Source organism: Suillus paluster (genome assembly GCF_016628075.1).
Source record: "Suillus paluster strain FC165 chromosome Unknown EDB91scaffold_6, whole genome shotgun sequence".
NCBI classification, from domain to species: domain Eukaryota; kingdom Fungi; phylum Basidiomycota; class Agaricomycetes; order Boletales; family Suillaceae; genus Suillus; species Suillus paluster.
The window spans coordinates 522,184-544,931 of NW_024537566.1; the positions used below are offsets into that span (position 1 = coordinate 522,184).

Here is a 22,748-nt window from a genome sequence, read left to right on the forward strand (position 1 = left end):
TACCCAAGTCTATTTGGTCGAACTAATTTGCAGCGCTTCCGCTATTCTTGTTCCTGCCTCTAGAGCGTCTTTGCTTAGCGTCAGTCCCTCTTAGTCCTTCCTCTCACTTGTCGTCGTCGTCGAGTACGTTGGGAATATTGTCGGTAATAATCTTTTCTCACTTAGTCTCGGTCTCGTTAGTGCATTAACATATTTTCGGGTACCTACCCGCCCTTCTCTTCTTCCTGGCATTCGGCATACACACATAGGGTCCGCCGAAGGCTCCGTTCTCTGGTTGTACGATAGCTTGGTTCTGACAGGTTCGTGTACCATAGCTGAGACGATGTTGATCTTTCGAGTTTTTCACCTTCAGGTGTACCTGCTTCTGGGGGTTACAGCGATGGCCATAAGAGTAAGGAATGTGGTGGGATTAATGTAGGATAGCGGGACTACAAGCTATGCTAATATTTGGGAGGCTCAGACTAGACTCACTAGAGTGGCGGCTTTGACGCGGCATTTTTAGCGGTGTCAAGGCGCGTCACGACCGCGGCAGGACCGCGTCAAAATAGCCACGCCCGTAGGTAAAATGACCGAAAGCTCAACGTTGCAACAACCTGCAATGATCTTCCTTCAGCAAGCCATGGCAGCCTTCATGTACTTTAATCTGAACAACTCCTAGTCCTCATATATCCTTCTCCACTCCATCGATATCTCCATCACCTGGTACATCCTTCCTTTTTCCCCATCTGCGTCCCTCTCATCCTTCTTCAGCCGACAGAAGCTTCGTTGAGACCTCCTCCGATTCAGCTGCTAGAGCATCAAAGAGGCGTCAAGTTCAGTTTCTTGGTGTGGGAAAGACGCACGCTCTCCATACGCCATTACCGCCTTTGTTAATCAACACGGAAAGGCGATGTATCGTGTCAGGTGCGGTTTATCTCGCTTTTCGCAAAGATGCACAGCTGATTCTTATTTAAAGTCAGAGAGCCCCCCGTTCGATACCCTGGAAGAGCGCAGCATCAAGATTTCCGCCAGTGCCACAGAGAGCGCAACAACATACATAGAAGCTAGAAAAGACTCGGTGGATAATCGATATCAAGCCTCAGCATCAAACAGTTACTCTGACCCAATGGCAATTATTTCAGCTGACACGTCTGTGCCATGAAAATCACTCATACATCATGTTTCCAAGTCAATATCATATTGAGGGTTCTCTGTCCAACGGCTTCTATTGCCCAAGCAGCAATCGAGATTCCATATCGACCAAGTCAGCAACGAACTATGCCCATCAACCACAGCACCAATGCGAAAGTAGAGACACCATGACTCATTGCCCCGATGTATCATGTGCCACTCAGGCTGTCTCACCGCAGAACTTTTGACCGGTGAAAGGCTATCAGTATTACAAAGCGCAAGGGGTTACGGTCAGTAATAAATCCAGGATCCAAAGCAAACCACTACTCACATTCATATTATTACAATGTTCATTGCAACAGTCACTATTCTCGTTGCACCGACCGCCTATTTGTTTGCATGCATTGACAGACATAGATGCTGTCAAAGCGGCGATAACGACGAGGATGGGAAAACGCATTATTTGTGCGAGGTATGAGAGGTTATACGAGATGTGTCAATGAGACTCTTTCTAAGGTGGGGTTGGACGTTGAAGATGGCTTGCATTTATACCCAGAAAATCGTACTGGGGCGGGACTCGGAAGTTCCACTAATTGCAGAATGGTTGCGCCCGGCAGAAAATCATGGCGAGAATGTAGGCAGAACCTAGTGGCAGAACCAACAATCCAGAATGCAAACCGTAAACTCACATTGACAGGCTAGGCTATTGATCTAAGATTGCAGGGGCTATGATCGCTATAGCAGCTTTCCATCAGGAGAAAAGGCCACACATCACTCTATCTCACTGCGTCTTCATGGAGGAAATAGGTTGATGCACTTAATGCAAAGATACGGTTATTGCGTGATGATGAGATGACAAGATGCCGATGTCCTTTGAGCACGTGTCCCGGTGGCCAATGACACGGAGATAAGCAAGGACCAAGCGTCCAAACACAAAACTTCGCCAGTGTATCCCTTGAATGTTTTGAGCAATTCACCCGTCTTTATATCCCATAATTTAACTGAGGGCTCGTTGTCGCCATCGCTCCCTGGAGTCTGGACCGCCCATCGCCATCATCGTGATGAATAGTGAACCGCGCACATGGCGTACATGCCAGTGCCCCGTCTCGATTGGTCCAAGGATGGTCTCTCCGCTCTCGACATTCCATACTCTTGCCGTTCCATCGTCCGATGACTCTGATCCACTCATGACACGCCCTCCGTCTGCGCTCCAGCAGATAGACGGCACTGCTGAATGTTTGAACTTTGTCTTCAACTTTGCTGCGTTGTTGCTCTATGAACTAGGCCAGTCGTTCCGTCTCGCAAGATTCTTATACTCACGCATGATTTAGTTCACTTCTGCTTTATGTTGTTCATGAGCTTCTGAAGGTACAAGAATACCATTGGACCGATTTTTCAACGATATGATGAAATACGTGATTCAAATTGTGAGTGAGTAATATGACTCGGATCATCGATGCTCGCCCTACCATCAAGTCATGTCTTTGTCTTCTTGGCTATATTTCCTCCGGTGTGTTGTAGTCCGCCTGGCTTGACGTTCATGTGCTTATCACAGGCTACATGGGTTTCTGTTACAGACTGGCGAGTGCATCGATAACCTCGAATTCATATGCGCGCAGCGCATCAACATAGCATATCTTATGACTTCTCGAATACTTTTCAACCTACGAGTAAGTGAAGGAAACTCAAGAATTCATCACACATCGTTGTAAGCATCTGAGATCCAGTTTGCAGGAGGTCGGCTCGGGACATCGAGAGAGGTTTCATGACGATCATGTATGTAGCGTAAGCAACCACATTTTTGCATGCCCCGAACCATACCGAATAAGATGAAACACTGCATCTGTCTTACATTCTACACAATCAGCATGGGTCTAAGGATGTGGGCGAAAGTCTGAGTCATTGACTGAGCGGTGCTCGTGATACTACATTGTAAATTCCCCATCACTCCTAATCGCTCGCAGGAAGCCCTTGTAGGCTCCACATCCTCGTGCCCTGGCTCATATAATCGTCGGTCAATCTCGCAGCCCTAAGGAAGAGTGATCCATCCAGCGCTTCTGCGCCCTCCAGCTCTGTGCCCTTGAAGTAGCCCTGAGGCCGTGCACCATAAAGCGAAGAGAAATGCGCAAGGGCCCGTTGAGTCTTCAGCATATGATCATTTGAGTGCAGTATCGCCGACTGAATGAGGTCGAGGAATGGGTTACCGACTGTGTTTGCTGAGGAAGGGGGTGAGGAGGTGGCATTGAAGAAACCTTGGATATCTGGTCGAGGAGCGCCGCGCACGATCCACCACGTGAGAGTGCTTGCAAAGTATGCGCGAAGTAAAAGAACTTGAGAGTTTTGTGTCAAGTAAGGCAACAGAGATGGGAGGAAGAGACTCGACGTGACCAGATGCATCCTTCACCGTCCCGAAAATTAGCAATTATTTTTTGCAGAAGACTACATTGGCACCGCTTACAAGAAGAATTCTGCTGTGAAACCTTTGTCTTTGCTCCATCCGCCAATAGCATAGAGGATAGTGTTGGTCCAGACACATTCTTCCATCTTGCGTTCGATTTCGCCTGGCTGTGACAGGTCGATCGTCCATTGCTCGACGTAGCGCCATATATTAGCACCATGCTCTGATAGCAGCCCGTCGACATCACCAAAGTACCTCTTCATTTCCTTCGGTGCGAATTCTGAATCTTGCCTGATCTTAGCAAGAACAGAGAATGCGTGGTTTCTTTGCGGTCGTGGGAGCTGAGAAGGTGCAATAGGAATCTTTGTATTAAGGAAAAGCGAGGTAAGCCGAGTTGTCGCCTCCTCCACTGCAGTAGTGCCGCCATGCTCCAATAGAGACGATGGGAACGACATAGACTCGTGCACGCTGGTCAATGCGAGACCTTTCAGACCTCTATCAGCGATCTGTTTACGACAGCGGGTTGTTCCACCGCTCACCTTCAGCGACCATGCCCGGGATACCAAATTCCGTGCCATATCCCACATGGATGAGGGAGTGGAATAACCCCCCCAGGAAGCGGGTCAACATCGCCGGTTGAGTGGATGCATCTCGTCCATCTACAAAGTTGAACTTCTGAGAGAAGACGTATTCGTCCAGAGTGGCACTGACGCCCTTTTCCTCGATAACCTTAATGAAGAAGGTCATGTATGCAGCATAGAAGCTGATAAAATATTGAGCAGGGCCTTTCAAGTATCATGGGAAACTCACTTGTCGTCACCCAGATGTTTGATGAAGTTATCTTCGGTGATTGGTTCGGGAGGCTCGATGACTGGGCGCTGGGCGACGCTCTTTTGCTTGTAGGACTGTTCGATCAGAGATCCACTCGCGCCCATAGCATAAAGTGCCAGTGCATGATGAGTGATATGACTTTATCAACGGTCGAATCAATAAATGAGACACGAACTAGTTGAGATGCATACGCACTTATGGAACCGCATGCCCACGATCTGGAAGATGTGGTACTTGGTATGATTATCCTTCAAGACATGTCTCAAAGCCGCAACTGCCTCTGCGGAGGCCCCAGGGTACCGCGGAGGGCAGAGCACGGTCGGCGGGGGAGATGGGAAGGGAAACAAGGTGTCGAGTCCGCTGGCGTGACAAGTCTGTTGAGCCATTCTTGAGTGAGGCTAGTACGAAGGAGACGTCACGGTGGAGGCATTTTCGCGAGGGTGCATTTATACCCCTGTCCCATAGATCCGTTACTGAGCGGTGATGCGTACATTTAGGGAAATATGTCTGTACCCAAAACGCAGATTATGCGCCAGCAAACAGCTTTAATCGCGCATTCAGTCACGCTGACGTCTCATCAGCTGTCAAAACCTTGTATTGGGCACCAGTTCCATCATACGGCGACTCTTCGATGAGGCGTCTCTGCGGCTAAGGACCGAGTCTGACAAAGGCCTCAGGCACTATATACGATCAGTCAGATATGATGACAGAAACGCTCTGACGGATCTGATTTTGCCCCACCACACTCCACAGCTGGTGCGGTCGCACGTGCGTCCGGCTCGCACTTACGTTCAGTGCATAGTCTCCCAATAAGTCAGAGAAAGACAGTTAATTAAGTTTGAGACTCAACCGGCTCTCTTCTTCTTTTTGAAACTCCGACGTGCATGTGGTGTGTTCTTCCCTTGAAGCCTGCAGCCGAAAAGCCTATATCTGAGTCCGACTCACTGTCTCGATCATTCTATCGCATACCCCATACCTCGAGCCATGATTTATTATTGTAATTGATTTGCATGCCTACTGACCGTGCTTGCCCATCACCGAGGTTGCACTTCACACTGCACAGTGAGTCCCTGGCTTAATGCCTTGCTGGACTCTTGGAGTGTGTGACGCTAATCTACTACTTGTCTAGGTTTTTGACTACTGCATTACTCTAGAGGCAAATGTGATCAGCCGGAGCGGAAGTATTTGAGATTCAGTTCGCAGGAGGTCAGCTCTTGACATCGAGATCGGAGGTTTCACGAAGATCATGTGTGTAGTGCAGGGCTGGTTCCAGCATGTATATATGAATCAGTGAGTACGACTTGTGAACTACGATACCCGTCCAGTTGAGCGGTAGCCTTGCCTTTTACTCCTAGCCACGTTTTCGACCGTGAAGTGTTCACTCGCGTAGCTCACCTGTCCCCTTAGTATCGTGAGTCCGTTTAACAGTTCGCTCCCACCCCCCTTTCGGAAAATAAACTGATTATAACATTCAAAGCCAGGCCGACCACAAGGCACCACAGTTTGTGCACAGATGTATAGTTGTGCATGTCTATTTATAGTTCCTTGTCACAGCACCCAGCACCTCGGACGAAATCTGGAAATGTGAGGCGAGGATAATGAAGGCTGACAGGGTAGTTGTGCGGCTCCTTGCCACAGCGCCCAGCACTTCCATCATAACCTCGCCTCACATTGTCATATTGTGATTGGCTCTCTTACATTACTTCAAACTCCGACACGCGTTGCAGGTCACGTAGGTCACGGTACATATGTATTTCTCGACTTGGAGCAAGCCTCTCGGATATATATATCTAACTCTCTGTCTCAATCGCGTAGCCCATACCTCGACCCACGATTCATGAGTGTAATTTATTTGCACGCCTCCTGCGCTTGCCTGTCACCGAAGTTGCACTTCGTGAGCCTCTGGCTTAACTTAGGCTTTCAATGTGTTCAAAGCTGGGCAGATACCATTGGAAATATTCTCCAGCACAATGTGGGCGGTTTTCTGTTATTGACACCTTTGATTTTCAGGAATTCAGAAAGCTCATATAGCGTTCCTGCTGCAGTGCCACCGCCATCGTGTTCATGGTGAGACATCTAGCGCCAATTATGATCATACAGCGAGAAGCGCACCTGCTGTTCTGTCTAGTACGATCTTGATAAGTATCGTTCTGTCCGTTGACACTAGCATTCAGGCATCCAAGGAGTGCGATATGTGTGTCTGGTATGCCACAAGGTCTCTCCTTGACTCTTGATCCACCTAGTACTGCAATGATTTGGAATCACTTCAGTTTTTTTCAAGTACACATACTGTACTCACTTTGACTGAACCAATATAGCGGAACATTTGCTGTTTTAGTGAGTGCCGTGACTAGACTCTTGGAATGCGATGCCAATCTACTACTTGTCTAGGTTTTGACTACTGCATTACTCTAAGGACATATGTGTGCAGTGTACTAATCACAGAACCCGTCGGTGACCTCCGGAAAGTCGCAGTGAGTCTCGCACCGGAAATGCATGTTTGTGCGATCTATATTCACCATATTGCGGCACTTGCCATTTTTACCATATCAATATTGGGATGACATTAGCGGGCGAGCCATACCAATGCTTAAACGGTTGACTGGTATTGTCAGAAAATTGCTCATGGCCTACAGGTAGCTGCGTTTCCCTATTCGGGTGAAAGTGTGAGTTATAAAATGCCTAACATGCGCAGGTATTTCTCAAAACCGTGTAGTGTTTTGGGTACGGAAAGGCTTCCAATGGCTAGCGTGACTGGCTGACTGTATGTTGATTTACTCGTTCATCCTTTTCTTAGTGTTGGCCTGGACCTTTTGCACGGCTTGATATTCTTCAGGAACGAAACGGCCATTCTGTAGAAAATTCCAAGTGTGATATGCCAAAGGTTTGGGTGACTGATGCATACTGAGCCACACTAAGCATCAGGATACAAACTGACCCAAAGTAAGATGATTCAGAGTTTGGTCAATTTCTGGACGCCTTCTGCAAAATCTGGCTACGGAAGATTAGTCGAAGCCCGGAGACTATCGTCGGATTGGTACGTGCATTCAAAAGATGAATCGTGAAGCTGGGTAGAGAGCTCGGGTAATGTCACTGATGCCACTGCCACCGTGTTCATGATGTCAATATCATTCCTTAGTGATGGCCAATCGATTATCTCGCATAATAGTCTCACCAGGAACGGCATCACCTACATATGCATCAGAGCACGCTATGACAGGTACCGGGTACTTGCGTAACATTCCCCTGGCGCCAGTTATGCGTTCTTATATTCAGTAGCATCATACAGCGAGAAGTGCACTTTAACGCCCACCTGTTGTTTCATTGCCAGTAGAACTTAATGAGTACCGCTCTGTACGTCGACGCCGGCATTCAGGCATCCAAGGTGTGTGACATGCGAATGTTCTGATACATCTCATCGACTTCTTATCTACTAGTACTGCAATGGTTTGGAATCTTATCAAGTGTTTCTTCAAGTACTGTCTTTGACTGAACCGCCGATACAGTCGGAACATTTGCTGTTTTAGTGAGTGCCTTGGCTAGAATCTCGGGGTGTGTGACGCTAATCTACTACTTATCTAGGTTTTTGATTACTGCGTTACTCTAGAGGCAGAGGTATGTGCAACATACCAATCACAGGACACGTCAATGACCTTCGGAAAGTCGCAGTGGATCTGGCACCGGAAATGGACGTTTGTGCGATTGATATTCACCATATCGTGGTACTTGCCATTTTTTGGCATTGGGATGACGTTCGCGGGTGAGCTAGTCTTGATGGTTGACCGGCTTTTCACAAAAGTTGCTCATGGCCGACGCGCAGCTACGCTTCGAACTCAATACTATCCTGGTGAAAATGTGAGTTGCGAGACGTTGTACATACGCAAATATTCATCAAAAGTGTGTAGTGTGCTGAGTATGGAACAGCATCCAATGGTTAGCACACACCGCCGACTGTACGCTGGTTTGCTTATTCATCCTTTTCTCAGTGTTGCACATTCTGTCCGTTGTAGCCGCAGAAGGTATGTGATGTCTTGAATGAGCCCCAAACATTGACATTGTTCTCTCTAGGATTGCTAATAACGAGGATTTATGCATCATGGAACAGTAAGCGTCTTTTGACATCCTTACTAGCCTTTTCTGTGGTAAGCTTTTGGGTCGCCTTTCACCGCGAAGGCCTGACGTCAAACTAGACGATCAGATTTGTGTGGTCACTTCTTATATCCTCTCGGACACTAAACTGGTGTCTAATTCTACAAACACGACCCCGATTTACTTGCCGAACATGATCGGGGTTAACATACGTTAGTGAGGTGGTCTTGACTTTCGTAACAATTATCTCATGGTGCGCAGCGGATCCGGGCGATTGTCTTTTCATGGGTGGGAGAAACAACGTCTTCAACTACGCTGCGTTGTTACTCTTTGAACTGGGTCGGTCACGGTCTCGTCTCTCAAGATTCCTGTACTCACGCATGAACCAGTTCTCTTCTGCTTGATGTTGTTCATTAGGTTCGGAATGTACAAGAATACTGTCGGACCACTCCAAAAAACATTTTTCAAAGATACGATGAAATATATGATTTGCATCATGAGTGAGATGACCCTGTTCATCAATGCGGGCCCTACTGACTTCCTAGCCTCGATCAAGTCATGTCTTCATTCAGTATCCTCTTGACTATGTTTCCTCCGGTGCGTTGTAATATGCCTAGGTTAACATTCAGTGCTTAGCGTTGAGCACAGGTTACATGGGTTGCCATCACAGATTCGTGAGTACAACAATCTAACGAACCCGAATTCATATGCGCACCCATATAACATATCTCTAGTCCACAGATCGTCATTCACAGCGTCTTGGCCTCTCGGATACTTTTCAACCTACGGGAAAGTGAAGGACACATGGGAGCGCAACACACATCGGCCGCGGCAGAAGTATCTGAGATTCAGTTCGCAGGAGGTCAGCTCTCGACGTCGAGATCGGAGGTTTGATGAAGATCGTGTGTGTAGTGCAGGAGAATCCCACTTGCAGAATGTATGTGTCAAATACTGAGTAGTCGATTTACGAACTACGATGCGCGGTCAGCTGAGCAGCTGTCTTACCTCGCCTTTTGTTCCCAACCACATCGTTGACTGGGATGTGCACCATATCTTAGTATCGTGAGTCTGTTTTTCGTTGCCACTCTCCCTCACTTAGGATTTTAAGAATATTTTCCAGCACTTATGCGATGAATCTATTGGTAACACTTCGACGGTAAGACTTAACAAGATACAGTCATTGACCGTCATTTGAGTTCGAAATTTTCGGATGTCTACCACAACACAACCCGACACAATCTCGAAAATCGCTTTCGGGGATGTCACGATAGATAGCTAATCTACTTCGAACAAAATTTTGAAGAACATCAAACGAGACGTTATTCCGCAATGAAAAGTGCATAAATCTTGGTGTTATCGTACGTTCACCATCATTTGAGTTCACCCAAAAAGGCAGATTTATTCCCTAGTCGCGCAGATTATTATTCTTCCTCGCTATCATCTGACTCATCCTTTTCCTCGTCAATGTGGGCTGCGCGTTCGTGTTTGGATTAACTGCACGACCTCGAGCAGTATCTAACAAGGTACTCCAATAGCGGCCCAAATCGGCAGAGTGCTGCTGAATGAATCGAGTAGACCAGTTTTTGCCGACACCTCCTTCCGGAAATTTATCACCAAGCCGTGCTTGCAAAAGAGAGTCGACATGAAACTTCAGCTGCTTGTGATTAAGCGGGAAACCTCTCTTTGCAAGTGCAAGGCAATATTCGACAACTTTCGTCTCTTCCTCCGGTGCAAGCCACGCATTCTTCTCGGCATTGAACTAGTTCGTGTTTATCGGATCTCGCTTATTTTGCTTCGGTGACGCTGATAAGATACTATTGAGACACTCTGCACCGGCAACATTCTGGCAACACACACACTCATCAGCTCCCTTGCGGAATAGAACAGTGATGTGCTTGAAGGTTGTTTGCATGTATTTCTTCAATTTACGAATCTGATTCTAGTTGTTTTGCTTTCACGGACGTATAATAGTGAAAATTTCGCAACAAAACATAACATCGCACAGTTGTTCGAGGTCTTTTATACCTATCATTACTGCCAATATGTAGTTACGCATATAACTCGTATGATAGAACAAAAATGTTACATGGGATAGTATCAAATTCGAGTCTCATACAAGGTAAACGCAAATGATGGTGAAAACTCAAATGACGGTCAATGACTGTATGCCATTTACTATCGTAAAAACATGATTAGAATATTCAAGGCCAGTTCGGCAACAATGCAGCAGTTTTTGCACAGACATAGTCGTGGATACTTATGGTGCCTTAACACAGCGCCCAGCACCTCCATCGTGCCCTTGGCTCATATTTCCAGATTTTGCCCCAAACCTGGAAATGCGACGCGAGGATAATGAAGGCTAGCAGGCTTACGATTCCCCGTCGCAGCGCCCAGCACCACCGTCATGTCCTTGCCTCGCATTTCCAGATTTCACCTGAAACCTGGAAATGTGAGACGAGGATGATGAAGGATAAGGCTAACAAGGTAGTTGTACATACTTCCGGCTCCTTGTTACAGTGCCCAGCACCTCCATCATGTCATTACCTCGATTTGTCATGTTTTAGTTGAAACATGGTAAACTGAGGCGAGGACAGGGGGTAGACGTGCGGCTCCTTGTCACAGCGCCCAGCACTTCCATCATGTCCTTCTGTGCACGTGCAGACATAAGTTTCTATATCTGCCCATATCAGCGCAAGGTCCTTTCTGTGTGCCAACGGGCGAGTTGAGGGTGAGGGAGATTGCAGATGTCTTCGTGAGCTGTCGGTTGTCTTATTGATACTGGCATAGGTGTGGGCACTGACCGGCGTGGTGTACTTATTGTTCAACATCCATTGATGGCTCGCCCACACTTCAGTGTGAGACATTCTCCTGATCATATCGGTGAGATACATTGGCGGCGGCCTACTGGCAGCCCGATGACTTAACAAAAGTGTCATGTGAGTAGACAATAGTGCACCACGCTTGTATGATTTCACCTTGTGGAGACAATGTCTTGAATGCTTCTTTCCGGAAATTCATGCAAGTCTGCGTCCAACACAAGAATCAGTTGTGTCTTCGTTTACATGTGACTAGATCTAGTAGCTCAGAAGGATTGGCCAGTATATACAAACTTTTGATTCTGTTGAGATCCCGAGCCATTTATTCATTTAGGTCTTATAGATATGTAGCAATACTTACATCAGAATTCACAAAGAGCAAGCATCGTCGTCGTCAGCCTGAAAACATGGCGAGTAAAACCGGAACTCTAATAATCGCATCTACTAAAAAAACTATACGCACAAACATAATACATCCATTCAGAGCTCCTTGTCATCATGAACTATACGAGTGCAACAAGTCGCAAGCGATCGTGGTGAATAGTTTGTCGTGGTTGCTACCCGCTCCCTGCGTGCAGCAGAGGCAGAAGCAAGCGAAAATAGGAAATGTGGATTATTCACAGCTCCATTCTACAAACTCACGAGCCACTAAAGAATAGATGAAAAAGGACCATACACAATGCCAGTTGTGGATGGCGCGTCGGTGGATGCTTGGCCCGCCTGTGCTAGGTATATAAGGCGACACAAAATTGCAAATGCACTCACCCCTCAACTTGTCATCACTATCCTTGCGATCTAAGAGTTATCTGTTGACCCATAGCAAGTAGTTCACTTGCGCTGACATAGGCAGACATAGGACTTATGTCTGCCCGTGCCAACGCAAGGCCGGCCCTGGTAGTCTTCATTATCCTTGCTGGCAGTTCCAGGTTTCAGACGAAATCTGGGAATGCAAAACAAGGATAATGGAGGTTCTGGGTGCTGTGGCAAGAAACAGCCAATAGTAACTTGCGCTGACACGGGCAGGCACGAGTTCCATGTCTGCCCATGCCCAGCACAGGCCGGCTCTGGTAATCCTCGTTATCCTCGCTGGCAGTTCCAGGTTTCAGGCGAAATCCGGAGATGCAAAGCAAGGATGATGAAGGTGCTGAGTGCCGTGATCAGGAACCCCAAAACATTGCATCTTTTGTTGAAATTTTATCGTTCGTGTTGATTTGTGCTGCCAACTGAGCACGTCCGACATGTTCGCAGATGGGTTGGAAACTGAGGGCATCACTGCGCTGTCAACGGTGCTTGATCATGAGTTGTAGCGCTCAAGATCATCTTAAAGCAACACTCACAATTGTTTGAATACATATATATGCAACGAAGATGTTTATGACATCATGCATTATTCCCAGTGACGTAGTGGGCGCTTGAGCGGAGAACATAATGTTGACGATGCCGGGGACTGCGGAGTCCCGATGTCTTCCATGAGGAGAACGCAACCACAGTAGTACGACGAACTAAGCAGTTGCCGAGATCGTGGTGTCTCAGTGCATCGAGATACTAGTGACCACATCCACGCTAGTCAAAAAGGAAGAAACCACTGCCGTCCTTCTTCAAGTTCTCTACGGGAGACTAATTGGAAACAGTCCAGGGGTTATACTTGTACACCATCATGCATCTGAAAGTCTATCTAGCACCGTACCATCAATAAGCAGCGGAACAAATCTGGAACTCAATGTTACTACATAATGCTTACATTAACAATCACTGAGCCAAGCCTTCAGCTGCCGCGCAAGTTTCTTTGCGGTAACCTCTAGTTTCTCATCTCTCGTCCGAGCCACATCAACAATGGTACGTTTCCTACCTGAAGCCGTTAGCACGAGTCCAACCCGCCTCGGTGAGAACGAGATAGACAGCGAGCTAAATGGCACTGGTGCGGGGTCTGATGTCTGTTTTCCTGTGCTCATAGATCCAGTTCCACTATTATTGCCCCTGAAAATGGAGGACGATGAGGACGAGGCGTTCACTCCAGTTTGGTTTGTGTGCACAACTCCTTCTCGGACACCATAGTGTCGAACGAGGTCCTCTAGTCGGCTGCGCGGCTGCATGAGGTCGAAAAGGTCTTTAAACGAATCCTCTCGCTCGAGGTGAAGCGATGAGTCATCGAGCATAACATCTTCATGGACCTTTAGTGCGATGAAAAGGTCGAGGACTTTGGTCTCCCGCTGCAGGGTTTCAACAGAGGAAGTAGAAGTCGAGGAAGAAAATGGGAATGGGTCGGATGAATAGGGAGGGCGTATCATTGAATTGTATGCGGGCAAATATGTGGAGCGCAGTACATGCGCGCATGCTTCACGCCAAGGTGAGTTCTGCCCGTCAAAGGGTCTGTACGGAACGCACCGATGTAAAACGAGCGATTGACCAGCCGGAGGTGTGTAGAGAGCCAACAAAGTGTCTTTCTTTGACGTTCGATCTTTCCCTCATTAATTCCAGGTGTTTGTGGAAACATCATATACACAATCTTCAACAATAGATGGGGAGCTAAATCAGATAGCTTGATTGCTCCGCGATGTCCACCGGGGAAGGGAGGCGGGGGTGCAGTGCCATTTGGGGCGTAAGGAGGAGGCGGAACAGATTGCATGCACTTTTCCTCGACGATGACCATAATGCTGTTTGTGAGTGGGAGGACGGTCTTTATAGATAAATGGAGTTATTCTGGGTTCCGGAGGCAGTACAAAGTGCTGAGAAAGCTGCGCAGTTATTCAGAGTGCAACCTTGGCAAAAGCCACAAATGCTAAATTCAGGCTGATCTGGCTGAGCAGTGAGGAGATGATGGTTGGATCGATGACATCCCGGATCAGTGCCTTCTTCAGCCTACATAACCCGTAGTACTGCCACAGTGCTTGAACATGACCAAAAGTCAAAGTCACATGCTCATCTAGTCGCGTGATGCGATGAGCGGCAGCTCTGCTTATAAGTACTCCGTTTGCCTCAGCTTAACCTCCCAAATAAATTCATTGAACGCATTTTCGCGTCCAAGCAGTTAGGTCACCAGAGACATCGACAAAGATTACAACAACCACGACCTGTATATATGTCAGTTGCTCAATTGTTGGGGCGCGCAACTCCAAGTGGGACAATGCGCCTCAAGCAGCCCTCGTTGTTGGGATACATTTTCAAGGGTATCGCCCTATGCGGCAACGTCGCAACGAGCAGCTGTGGGACACCATGGTCGTGGAAGCTTTCAATCTCGCTTTTGTACTTTCGGATCGCCATCCGATTGCCATCGATTTGTTACTATCGATCAAGTATGTACTCTTGTCGCTAAGACCTCACCGCCACTTAAATGATGATGTGACTGCACAGCATCGTAAACGTGAGCCTCATGTCATACCTCCTGAGTTTTTTTCTTTCTGAAATATAATCCTCAGACATGTTTATGTGTGCAGCTTACAGGATGAACGCTATAGCGAAGCTGCCGATCGACTCGATGATAACATTCCCAGTATAATTTGTTCTCTCGAAGAACATCTTCGAACCTAGATTGAAGATATTCATGATGGTGGCACGTGTGTCAATACGAAGTTGCACTGAACACTTGCACTGATTGATGAGGTGTACAGCTCTTCGGTTGGGACTTGCATTCCTTATGGCAGATGGGCCAGCTGATTTGGACTCTCGTTCACAAGAGTTAAGGTTCGTTGTTCACCTCGGGCAGCCTTTTAGCGCACTTTCACTAGCGCAGCAGCGGGGAGTACAAGAGGGTCGCTTCGGATCACGCTATCATCGCACGGGTAAAGAACATGGTTGCTGTTTAGGACATGATGGACGTTAGGATGCTAGAGACAATGTAGCCTCATGCATTTCGATACCCGGGGATCTGGGATACCATAAGTACTAGTGTAAGGATTACCAAACGTTTACCGCCGGAATATGCCGATACTGGCCAGTCTGTGTGAGGTCCGCACAGACTCCGCGCCAAAGTCTGCCAAAGTGTTTGGGTGAAGTGTGGGGGACACGTCTGGGGGTATTTGGTCGGCAGGTTCCGGGCTGCCTGTTGTTCTTACATCATCGCGACCACCACCCTGCCGCCCCACCTTCTATGTCAGCCACTGTCACGCATCCCGCCGTCACCTGCCGTCATTGTCAGTGTGCTAGCTGCCATTGGAGGAGGACGAAAATGACATCACCCTCCATCTCCAGCAGTCCCTGCACCACAGATATCAGCACCCTCTTTGTTGCAGTACGACACCACGATGAACTGGCAAATATGTCGCTTCTCGACCTCCTTCAAATCCACGACCGTGATCACTTCTTTTCCCTCCTTCCGTCGTCCAAAGTGCCCACCATCCGTCTTTAACTCAGTTGCACCAAGTTGCACTCCTCTGTAATGTTTGCCACGCTCATCCTTCTCATGCGCTTGAAGGCCTACTTTCCTACTGCTCGGAGATCTTCGGGGCATTGCCTAGTCTAACTGTGCATCTCTTACTCTTCCTACATCACACACACCTCGGATCAGTGTCCCCATCTATTTTATCCTTGTCATGTGTAATGTTGCCTCCTTCAATGTTTTTGTGTGATTAATCTTGATAATTTGTGTACTACTAAATAAATTGCTACTGTGGCAATAATGATTTTTTCTCGTATCTTTTTGTGAAGTCTAGACCCCATCAAAATTGAGTGTTCCGGCCAGAGAACTATATGATGATGAGACTGAGACGTGACATTCTAGCTTGTCTGCAATTGTGAGTGGCGGCAGGGAAAGTGTTGTGGGTTGGTAGTCTGATGTGAGCACCTGCTACTAATGCATATCATCAGGAAAAACCCAAAATTGTCAGAGTCATAGTGGCAGCTATATAGCGCTACATAGGTGGTGTAGTACTATGTAGGCAACCAGGTTACTATATAGTGCTACATACTTGGTGTAGCCGAAATGAGGGCTATGTAGAGCTACAGTAGGCGCCAGAAGTAACCTGTATTCACTGTAGTCACTGTAGTGCAGTAGCAGTAGCAGCAGTTCTAATCACTACCAGCGGAAATACAAAATGTCTCTAGGTCAATAAAAGTATTCAAATAAAAATCATTTGCCATCTCATAGATGTTCGTGCTCGTCCACCCGGGGTCAACAGATGGTCCCATCTTTGGAATAAGGTGACACGGACGAACAATTTCATCAACATGTATCACGACTGCATTCCGATGCAGCTGACGAGTCGAATGTGACACTTGACGCAGACCAGAGGAGGGGTCTGGCTCCCGAAATGGCGTGAACCACTCGATGTAAGCCAGCGCTCGGGAGTATGTACCAAACTGACGAGGCAGAGTGAATATAATATGAACCTGCGCAACTCGCACACCTACGGTATCTATTTCAATATTCTGACATTTAGGCCTCAAATAACGGTTACTTACCTTCGAATGTCCGCAAACTCGACGTCTGAACACCATCACTTATCAGTGCCATGTCGAATCTAGCGGGGGATCCGGGCTTGCAGCCAGGACCAGGCTGCACTTCAGACGTTGCTCTAATGCGCCACCGCTTTGGTGAGTCACTGATGCGTGGATCGGGTGGAGTAACAATGACGACTTGTCGAAAAACATCGAAATGGTCATGTGGGCTGGGGATAATGGTATCGTGTGGCATGTGGGAGTGCAGGAAATATTTAAGAGCTGGGAGAAACATAGTTGTGCCATGTATGGCGACAAGGTGCTGGACGGACTGTCGAGGGTGTGCAGGGGTTTTCAGCAAGAACATGGACCACATCAGTAAACTACAATGTTCTGTACAGAGCTGTACAGTGCCCCAGTGCCATAGCTTGGTCCCCTCTGTACAGTACTGCACAGAACCTCCCAGTGCCGCAGCTCCCAGTGCCACAGCTCCCACAGAGCCCCAGCTTCAGGTAGTAAATAAACAAAAACAAATTCGCATTTTTGACACTTTTAATTGCCAATGTCAGGAGTTGAATCTGGAGACCTCAGGACTCATGGACTCAGAATAACTTATCAACAACAACATACTTACCATTACACCATAGTAGCTTCCTTATACCTCACAACAAATGATATATATACCATATCTCAAGTCACTTTACCTAGTCTAATAACCAAAAACTCGAAATTCACAAGTCTTGTCTTTCTTTACTCTGCTATTCTTATTGGTATTCCTAGTCATAATAAGCAAATATCAGTCACATTACTTGTGTGCCTGAACTTTCTTGAACACACCACTTTCTAGTATTTTGCTTATAACTTATTAGGATCTTAAGCAAAAAATGTTGTGAGACTATGGATAGACTACTCTTGACAAGGGCTACAAATTTTATTTTCTTCGAAAAAGTTCCCACGGTCTACCATAGTCAATACTAAGGTTTGAGATCAATGTTAAGGTAATAGAAAGACTTAGTGAAATTTTTGTGCTCAATCCTGTGAGCTCTGTGGGTCTGTAACACACTGTGGGAATTGTGGCTCTGTGACTCTCGGATCTCTGTGAGTTCTGTGGGTCTGTAGCACACTGTGGGAATTTGTGACTCTGTGGCTCTGGGATCTGGCAGCTCCTGTGGTATCTGGCACACTGTGGGAATCTGTAGCTAAATCAATACTCTGTGCAAGAGTTTGTGGTTTACTGATGCACATCAATGGGACGTGTCGGACTTAGCATTGGTAGGGGCAGCGCCACGTGACTCAGATTACAAGTCTTCAATCTTCGGAGTCTGAGTCTGATTCCAAGCCATATCTGTGCTTGGGATCTGTGCGACTGGATGCTGTGGTTGACTGAGACCGTTCTGACAACCAATTGAGGTAAGAACTACTGCAGGAATACTGCTTCCTGGCGTTGAAGCCATAAGGCCATTTGTTCCTCATAGTCGCGCTTGTTACTTGCATGATAGGCTTCTTTGGCGAAGTCGATGTGTAGTCGTTCTGGAAGCTCGGTGTTGAAACCGTCAGTGGAACCAAATAGTATGATTGACTCAACAAAGTGTGAGATTTAGTGTAATTTAGGAATATTGAAGTGTTCGCGAACTTCAAGTTCCTGCAGGATATCCTTATTAGGCGTGAAACACCGCAAGAGCACTCTCCAGACCATCGAGGGATTCACTTGTATGTATTCGAAGCTGTGCGTAATATGAAAAGTCCAGAATGGCTCGTGTGACCACTAAGACTTGACTGGTAAATAAAATTAATTGCATCAGTGCAGACTTTGTCGAGCAAGACTTAAAGCATACCTTGGGACAGCACCAGCGAGTAGACCAATGAAAACATGTTGCATTTCTTTGTGTTCTGTACCTATCCACTGTCTCACAGTAGAAATACCTTTCTTTTGAAGCGTGCGTCCATTTTATCTTCACCGACAATTTCAAGACACCACTTAACTAAGTGGTCTTTGAAGATGCCTTTATGGACCTGGTGAAGGAGGTCAGGCGTGAAGGCAAGGAAAATATCGGTGTGAGGGAGAGTAGCCCAGAATGGTTTGTAGACGGCACGTAGCCCATTGTCATCAAATTGAATTGGATGCTGACCATTCTTCCACTTCTCTAATACCTCTTTTGTCACCTCAGGGTCCCACATCAGCGAAGTCAATGGATTGCCTCGTTCATCTGCTGTGACCAAACACTTTGGACACCGATTTTCTTTGCAACACGCCACAAGACATTGCTCCAGAAAGTCGGCTACATAAGCAGCAAGGATGGGGTAGACTCGATGGATCAATGAGTCGGCGCAGACCATCTCAACACCATTTCGACCTGCAGCAACAAGGGGTTCGAGGAGCAGGGACATACAATGGTGGAAGAGTTGGTAACTGGCAAGGGAGTGCACATCAGATGTAAAGCAATCAAGCTTTCCTGCAGGTAAGTATCCAATAAGGACTGTTGCTCGTGCTGACGTTTGCCGCCTCTTCTCTTTTGCAATGTTGACAATGGAGAGGTACATGGGCCATGCTGATTTATTGCCTCGGAATTGCGACAGACATGTTTTGTCTGATGCGAGAATGATCGGTGTGATGGTTACACCTTTTGGCAACTGTTTCTGGACATCATAGGTCAGTACTTGTCATTTTCGCTTTTTTGGGGGTGCTTACTTGCTTGTCACACCACCAGTCCGCCGTCCACATGTCATCAATTACTCGGTGAAGTCCTGCAGGGTCCTTGTATGCTCATGCAGGTGCGTACACCATATGATCGCAGAACAATGGATTTCCAATGAGGTCTTTGACGCACTCAACAGGATCGCACATCCACAGTTCCACGTCTTCATGCAACATCTGGCCCTTCTCATCTGTTTTATTTCCCTGGACAGTAACCTTTTTGCAACTCCAGGCAGCTCTGTGTGGGAGCTTGTTGACTTTCTGGAGGAAAGATCGGTTATTGTGAAATGAAGGTTTCATTTGGTTTTGTGTCTATCACTACAGTTAGTACAAATTCTTCAATTTTCAACACTACACTTACTATTGGTAATTTTAGAAATTTGTCTGTTTGAGTCTGGCTGAGGCTTCTAACAAGCCACTCGGCGAGTCCCCACTCCTCCCTTGCAACCTGAAATTAATTGCTTTGCAGACATGACAGACATAAATTGGTACGTACGCATCACAAAAGGAAGCCCATTCATCCTCGCCCTCACCCTCCTTATACTGTTGAAACCTTTCAAAGCCGGTTTGTCCTTCACACAGTGTTTGGCCAGCGCCAGTGCATTGTTCGAAATGTCGCCTGTGGTCCTCATCTTTGTCCTCCTCAATGGTGACCCATTGATTTTTTGGTGCTGTTGCATTGTCTGCATCGGGTTGGGAAGACTCAGAGTGTGAGCGGTGATGTGGTGAAAATAAGTTGGCGTTAGAGTTGGTGTTGGTGTCAGTGCCTATACTAGGTACGCCAATGTCATTTTGATTTTCAACCAGCAGCTCCCATTGCCTTCTGCATTCAGGGCGTCCTGCGACATGTTTCTTGACACCTCCCAATGTGGGCATCTCCTTGGTATAGAATCCACAGTGAGGCATGGTGAGTGTTTCAGAGGTTGCTTTCTAACTTTGCAATGTTTTTGACGGTAAATTTTTTTTAAAGGCAGGTTTGACGGTAATTTTTTTTAAAAGGCAGGCCCTGGTCTAGACCTCGCCACACCACACTTGTTACTACTGTGTGGCGCGCCACATTACACTAGTCTGGATATACCATGGGCGGTGTGGGGAATTCCCCCACTGTAGGTGTAAAACCCCGTCCTTTCCACATCGTCTCACATCAGTTCTGCATATTCCGCACGTTCCGCATTTCCCACGCATCGTCCGATGGGTTCCGCATTCCTGCGCATCCTTCAGAACCTGCCCGCACTATCCGATATTCCTGCGCATCGTTGGACAACCTTTGCATGTCCTGTCCCCATCCTTCCAGGTCCATTGGTACGCTGTATCCCTCTTCCCGCTGTTTAGTGTAGGGGGCAAAACTACTTTGGGCTGAGTTGTGACCAAGTGCCGGCACAACTGGCACTTGGCGCACTGGCAAAACTTGGCAAAACTTCCAGACACGTTGCATCAACATTGCATAATACTACTGATTATTACATTGATGAGACACCCTTCATAGTCAACCGAGACTGCACATCCCAAGACAAACCATCCTCCGAGTCAGATCCCACCTGCTGAACATCATCTTCGAAAGCTGCGGGGACAATTCCTTTGTCAACCTGTTCCAGCTCAGTGATGTTGTACACCTTTCCTGCCAAGATCTCATACCCTTCCAGCTGGGGATCAATAGCTGATGGGAATTCTGCAATGCGTTGCTCAATCTCATCAAAGGCAGCTGCAACTTCATCCTCCGTTAAGCTTTCTGGCCCCTCCAGCTCGTCGTCAACCTGGCTTCGGCTTACCAGTGGAGGTGTCCATGTGAAATTTCTTCAACGCCTTTTTCACAGTCTCCAAATATTTATCAGCGGAGCCTCGATGTCCGGTGAGCTCATTGAGACTTAGGACAGTTGGGTACTGCCCAACCTCTGCTGCAATGGAACCATACAAGCTTCGACGGATCTTATCTTCCCATCCGTTGAAGAGAATTGTCAACCTATGCCTCTGCTTCAGGTGCCCTATCTCTTCTATTGAAACTCGTGCATATTCAGAGTCCATGATTGTATGTGATAAGACATAACGTGTGGGAAGAATATATGACGGCCGAATGTAGTCGATAAATTCGAGAAAGTATGGATTTTCGGTGACAGAAAACGGACTGTTGCTGTGAACTACATAGCTGCATGAAGACTTGGATGAGTATGCGAGCATATTTAGACTTAAGCTTAGCTGGGCTCACCGAAACAGCTTGATATTTGCAGTTTCCCGCTGCACAGGAGTCAATGTGTGATCAACATAATTATTGAGTGTACCCACGCCAGCCTTCCGTTTTTTGATGACAGTGCTTGTCCCAACATCAGATTGAGAATTACCGTTACCATTTGTTTCAGCAACATCCGAAGCTGGTGTGTCATGGAAAAGTGGTGCTTCTGTCTGGCCAATTGCAACACCTTTCTGCATCAAGACCTTGTGAGCTTCATTGCGAATGGATGATGGAGCATCTGGGCACTCTTTTGGGTTTGTGAGATGTAAGAGACAGTGGTTATCTTGGCCTTCGATGCATTGACCACTGCCACTGGTTGGAGTGCAATAGTTGCACTTCCAGAATTTTCGGCGAGACTTGTTGTTGACTCGCTCGAGTTCCATGAAGTTATCGGTGATGATTCTAGCTGGTAGGCGGCCACCAGGATGCTTTTCGTCAGACATTTTAAGATCTCCGAAGTGCAGGGAGTATGGATGACAGGATGGTACAAATGATACAGTTCAACACACAGTAAAAACATAGAGATAGACTTAGTATTACTGATCTGAGCAACAGATTGATGGCGAATCTGTGAAGAAAATCTGTCACAGATTGTCTGAGTCAGCCTCTACCTACTACTAGATGTGCCAAGTTTTGCCATGGACCCCTCCGAGTTCGCCAGCAATAGCCAGAGTGGCAAAACTGGCGCGGCGCAATGGCGCAGTATTGCCAACAACACTACCACTGTTCCTAACGTTATCCGGATCAAACTGACACATGCCCTTATGGCACGGACCCCTATTCTGGAGTATTGCGCCCATGTGCACTGCCTGCCTTCACTTCCGCTTCCTGAGAACTTACTACCTGTACCTCAGTGTACCTTGAAAATAATCTTCCCTTTAAGTAGTGGTACTCAGGGCTTGGGGGTAATTTATCAAATCCCATCTTTTACCTTCCCACTTTTCCTTCACCTTACTAGAGGACCGCTTTGACTTATGCCCACTATCAATCTAACCTTGTGATATACTTCCTTCGACTTCACCTGCAAGTTCCGACGAATCAGTATGTTCTGCGCTTTATCCGTTTGAGTTCCGTTTCATTCCTTTCCATTCCGCTGGAGTTCTGCTCGGGTTCCGCTTGTTCCGCGCGAGTTCCGCTTGTTCCGCTTGTTCTGCATTTTTGCGGATCCTCATCCTACCTGCAGGAGGGTTGATTAGGGTCGTTTAGACA

General features: G+C 47.1%; 7 protein-coding genes across 7 annotated transcripts; 2 read left to right on the forward strand and 5 right to left on the reverse strand.

Annotated features, from left to right (window-relative positions):
• Positions 1–2,750: 2,750 nt before the first annotated feature.
• EDB91DRAFT_691037 (uncharacterized protein) lies at positions 2,751–4,911 on the reverse strand. Its single transcript, XM_041328115.1, has 5 exons — positions 4,535–4,911; positions 4,319–4,477; positions 4,048–4,271; positions 3,569–3,992; positions 2,751–3,508 (listed from the first exon to the last, which is right to left on the reverse strand). Exons 1-5 carry the CDS (start codon positions 4,723–4,725, stop codon positions 3,061–3,063), a joined length of 1,446 nt encoding a protein of 481 aa, XP_041181773.1. The 5' UTR covers positions 4,726–4,911; the 3' UTR covers positions 2,751–3,060.
• Positions 4,912–7,679: 2,768 nt separating this feature from the next.
• EDB91DRAFT_1244047 (uncharacterized protein) lies at positions 7,680–9,322 on the forward strand (the record flags this gene model as incomplete). The annotated part of the gene is made up of 14 exons (XM_041322367.1): positions 7,680–7,724; positions 7,777–7,786; positions 7,846–7,865; positions 7,922–7,954; positions 8,003–8,194; positions 8,245–8,272; positions 8,326–8,358; positions 8,408–8,481; positions 8,538–8,640; positions 8,690–8,767; positions 8,818–8,928; positions 8,985–9,025; positions 9,077–9,102; positions 9,163–9,322. The coding sequence occupies 14 exons, from the start codon at positions 7,680–7,682 to the stop codon at positions 9,320–9,322; spliced, it is 954 nt and encodes a 317-aa protein (XP_041181774.1).
• A 3,572-nt stretch (positions 9,323–12,894) lies between these two features.
• Positions 12,895–14,103, reverse strand: EDB91DRAFT_691237 (uncharacterized protein). The gene is made up of 2 exons (XM_041328116.1): positions 13,630–14,103; positions 12,895–13,579 (listed from the first exon to the last, which is right to left on the reverse strand). The coding sequence occupies exons 1-2, from the start codon at positions 13,892–13,894 to the stop codon at positions 12,987–12,989; spliced, it is 858 nt and encodes a 285-aa protein (XP_041181775.1). The 5' UTR covers positions 13,895–14,103; the 3' UTR covers positions 12,895–12,986.
• Positions 14,104–14,450: 347 nt separating this feature from the next.
• On the forward strand, positions 14,451–15,173 carry EDB91DRAFT_1107641 (uncharacterized protein). Its single transcript, XM_041317513.1, has 3 exons — positions 14,451–14,537; positions 14,596–14,605; positions 14,679–15,173. Exon 3 carries the CDS (start codon positions 14,840–14,842, stop codon positions 15,062–15,064), a length of 225 nt encoding a protein of 74 aa, XP_041181776.1. The 5' UTR covers positions 14,451–14,537; positions 14,596–14,605; positions 14,679–14,839; the 3' UTR covers positions 15,065–15,173.
• Positions 15,174–16,248: 1,075 nt separating this feature from the next.
• EDB91DRAFT_1303871 (uncharacterized protein) lies at positions 16,249–16,873 on the reverse strand (the record flags this gene model as incomplete). The annotated part of the gene is made up of 2 exons (XM_041325012.1): positions 16,249–16,586; positions 16,642–16,873. The coding sequence occupies 2 exons, from the start codon at positions 16,871–16,873 to the stop codon at positions 16,249–16,251; spliced, it is 570 nt and encodes a 189-aa protein (XP_041181777.1).
• Positions 16,874–18,034: 1,161 nt separating this feature from the next.
• Positions 18,035–20,218, reverse strand: EDB91DRAFT_1078501 (uncharacterized protein; the record flags this gene model as incomplete). The annotated part of the gene is made up of 9 exons (XM_041315026.1): positions 18,035–18,196; positions 18,291–18,393; positions 18,453–18,520; positions 18,541–18,971; positions 19,008–19,254; positions 19,307–19,372; positions 19,400–19,573; positions 19,674–19,760; positions 19,793–20,218. The coding sequence occupies 9 exons, from the start codon at positions 20,216–20,218 to the stop codon at positions 18,035–18,037; spliced, it is 1,764 nt and encodes a 587-aa protein (XP_041181778.1).
• A 1,128-nt stretch (positions 20,219–21,346) lies between these two features.
• EDB91DRAFT_1031367 (uncharacterized protein) lies at positions 21,347–21,874 on the reverse strand (the record flags this gene model as incomplete). The annotated part of the gene is made up of 2 exons (XM_041312728.1): positions 21,347–21,455; positions 21,516–21,874. Coding segments are annotated over 2 exons (468 nt in total), but the record flags the coding sequence as incomplete, so codon positions are not given.
• Between the last annotated feature and the right edge of the window lie 874 nt (positions 21,875–22,748).

Bases quoted from the DNA above. Each gene is read 5' to 3' on its own strand.
- EDB91DRAFT_691237 (XM_041328116.1), bottom strand. From the start codon at position 13,894: ATGGTCATCGTCGAGGAAAAGTGCATGCAATCTGTTCCGCCTCCTCCT. The intron at 13,580-13,629 runs GTGCGTTCCGTA...CTTGGCGTGAAG, and splicing joins CAATCGCTCGTTTTACATCG to CATGCGCGCATGTACTGCGC.
- EDB91DRAFT_691037 (XM_041328115.1), bottom strand. From the start codon at position 4,725: ATGGCTCAACAGACTTGTCACGCCAGCGGACTCGACACCTTGTTTCCC. The intron at 4,478-4,534 runs GTGCGTATGCAT...CCGTTGATAAAG, and splicing joins GTGGGCATGCGGTTCCATAA to TCATATCACTCATCATGCAC. The intron at 4,272-4,318 runs GTGAGTTTCCCA...ATATTTTATCAG, and splicing joins AAACATCTGGGTGACGACAA to CTTCTATGCTGCATACATGA.
- EDB91DRAFT_1107641 (XM_041317513.1), top strand. From the start codon at position 14,840: ATGAGGTGTACAGCTCTTCGGTTGGGACTTGCATTCCTTATGGCAGAT.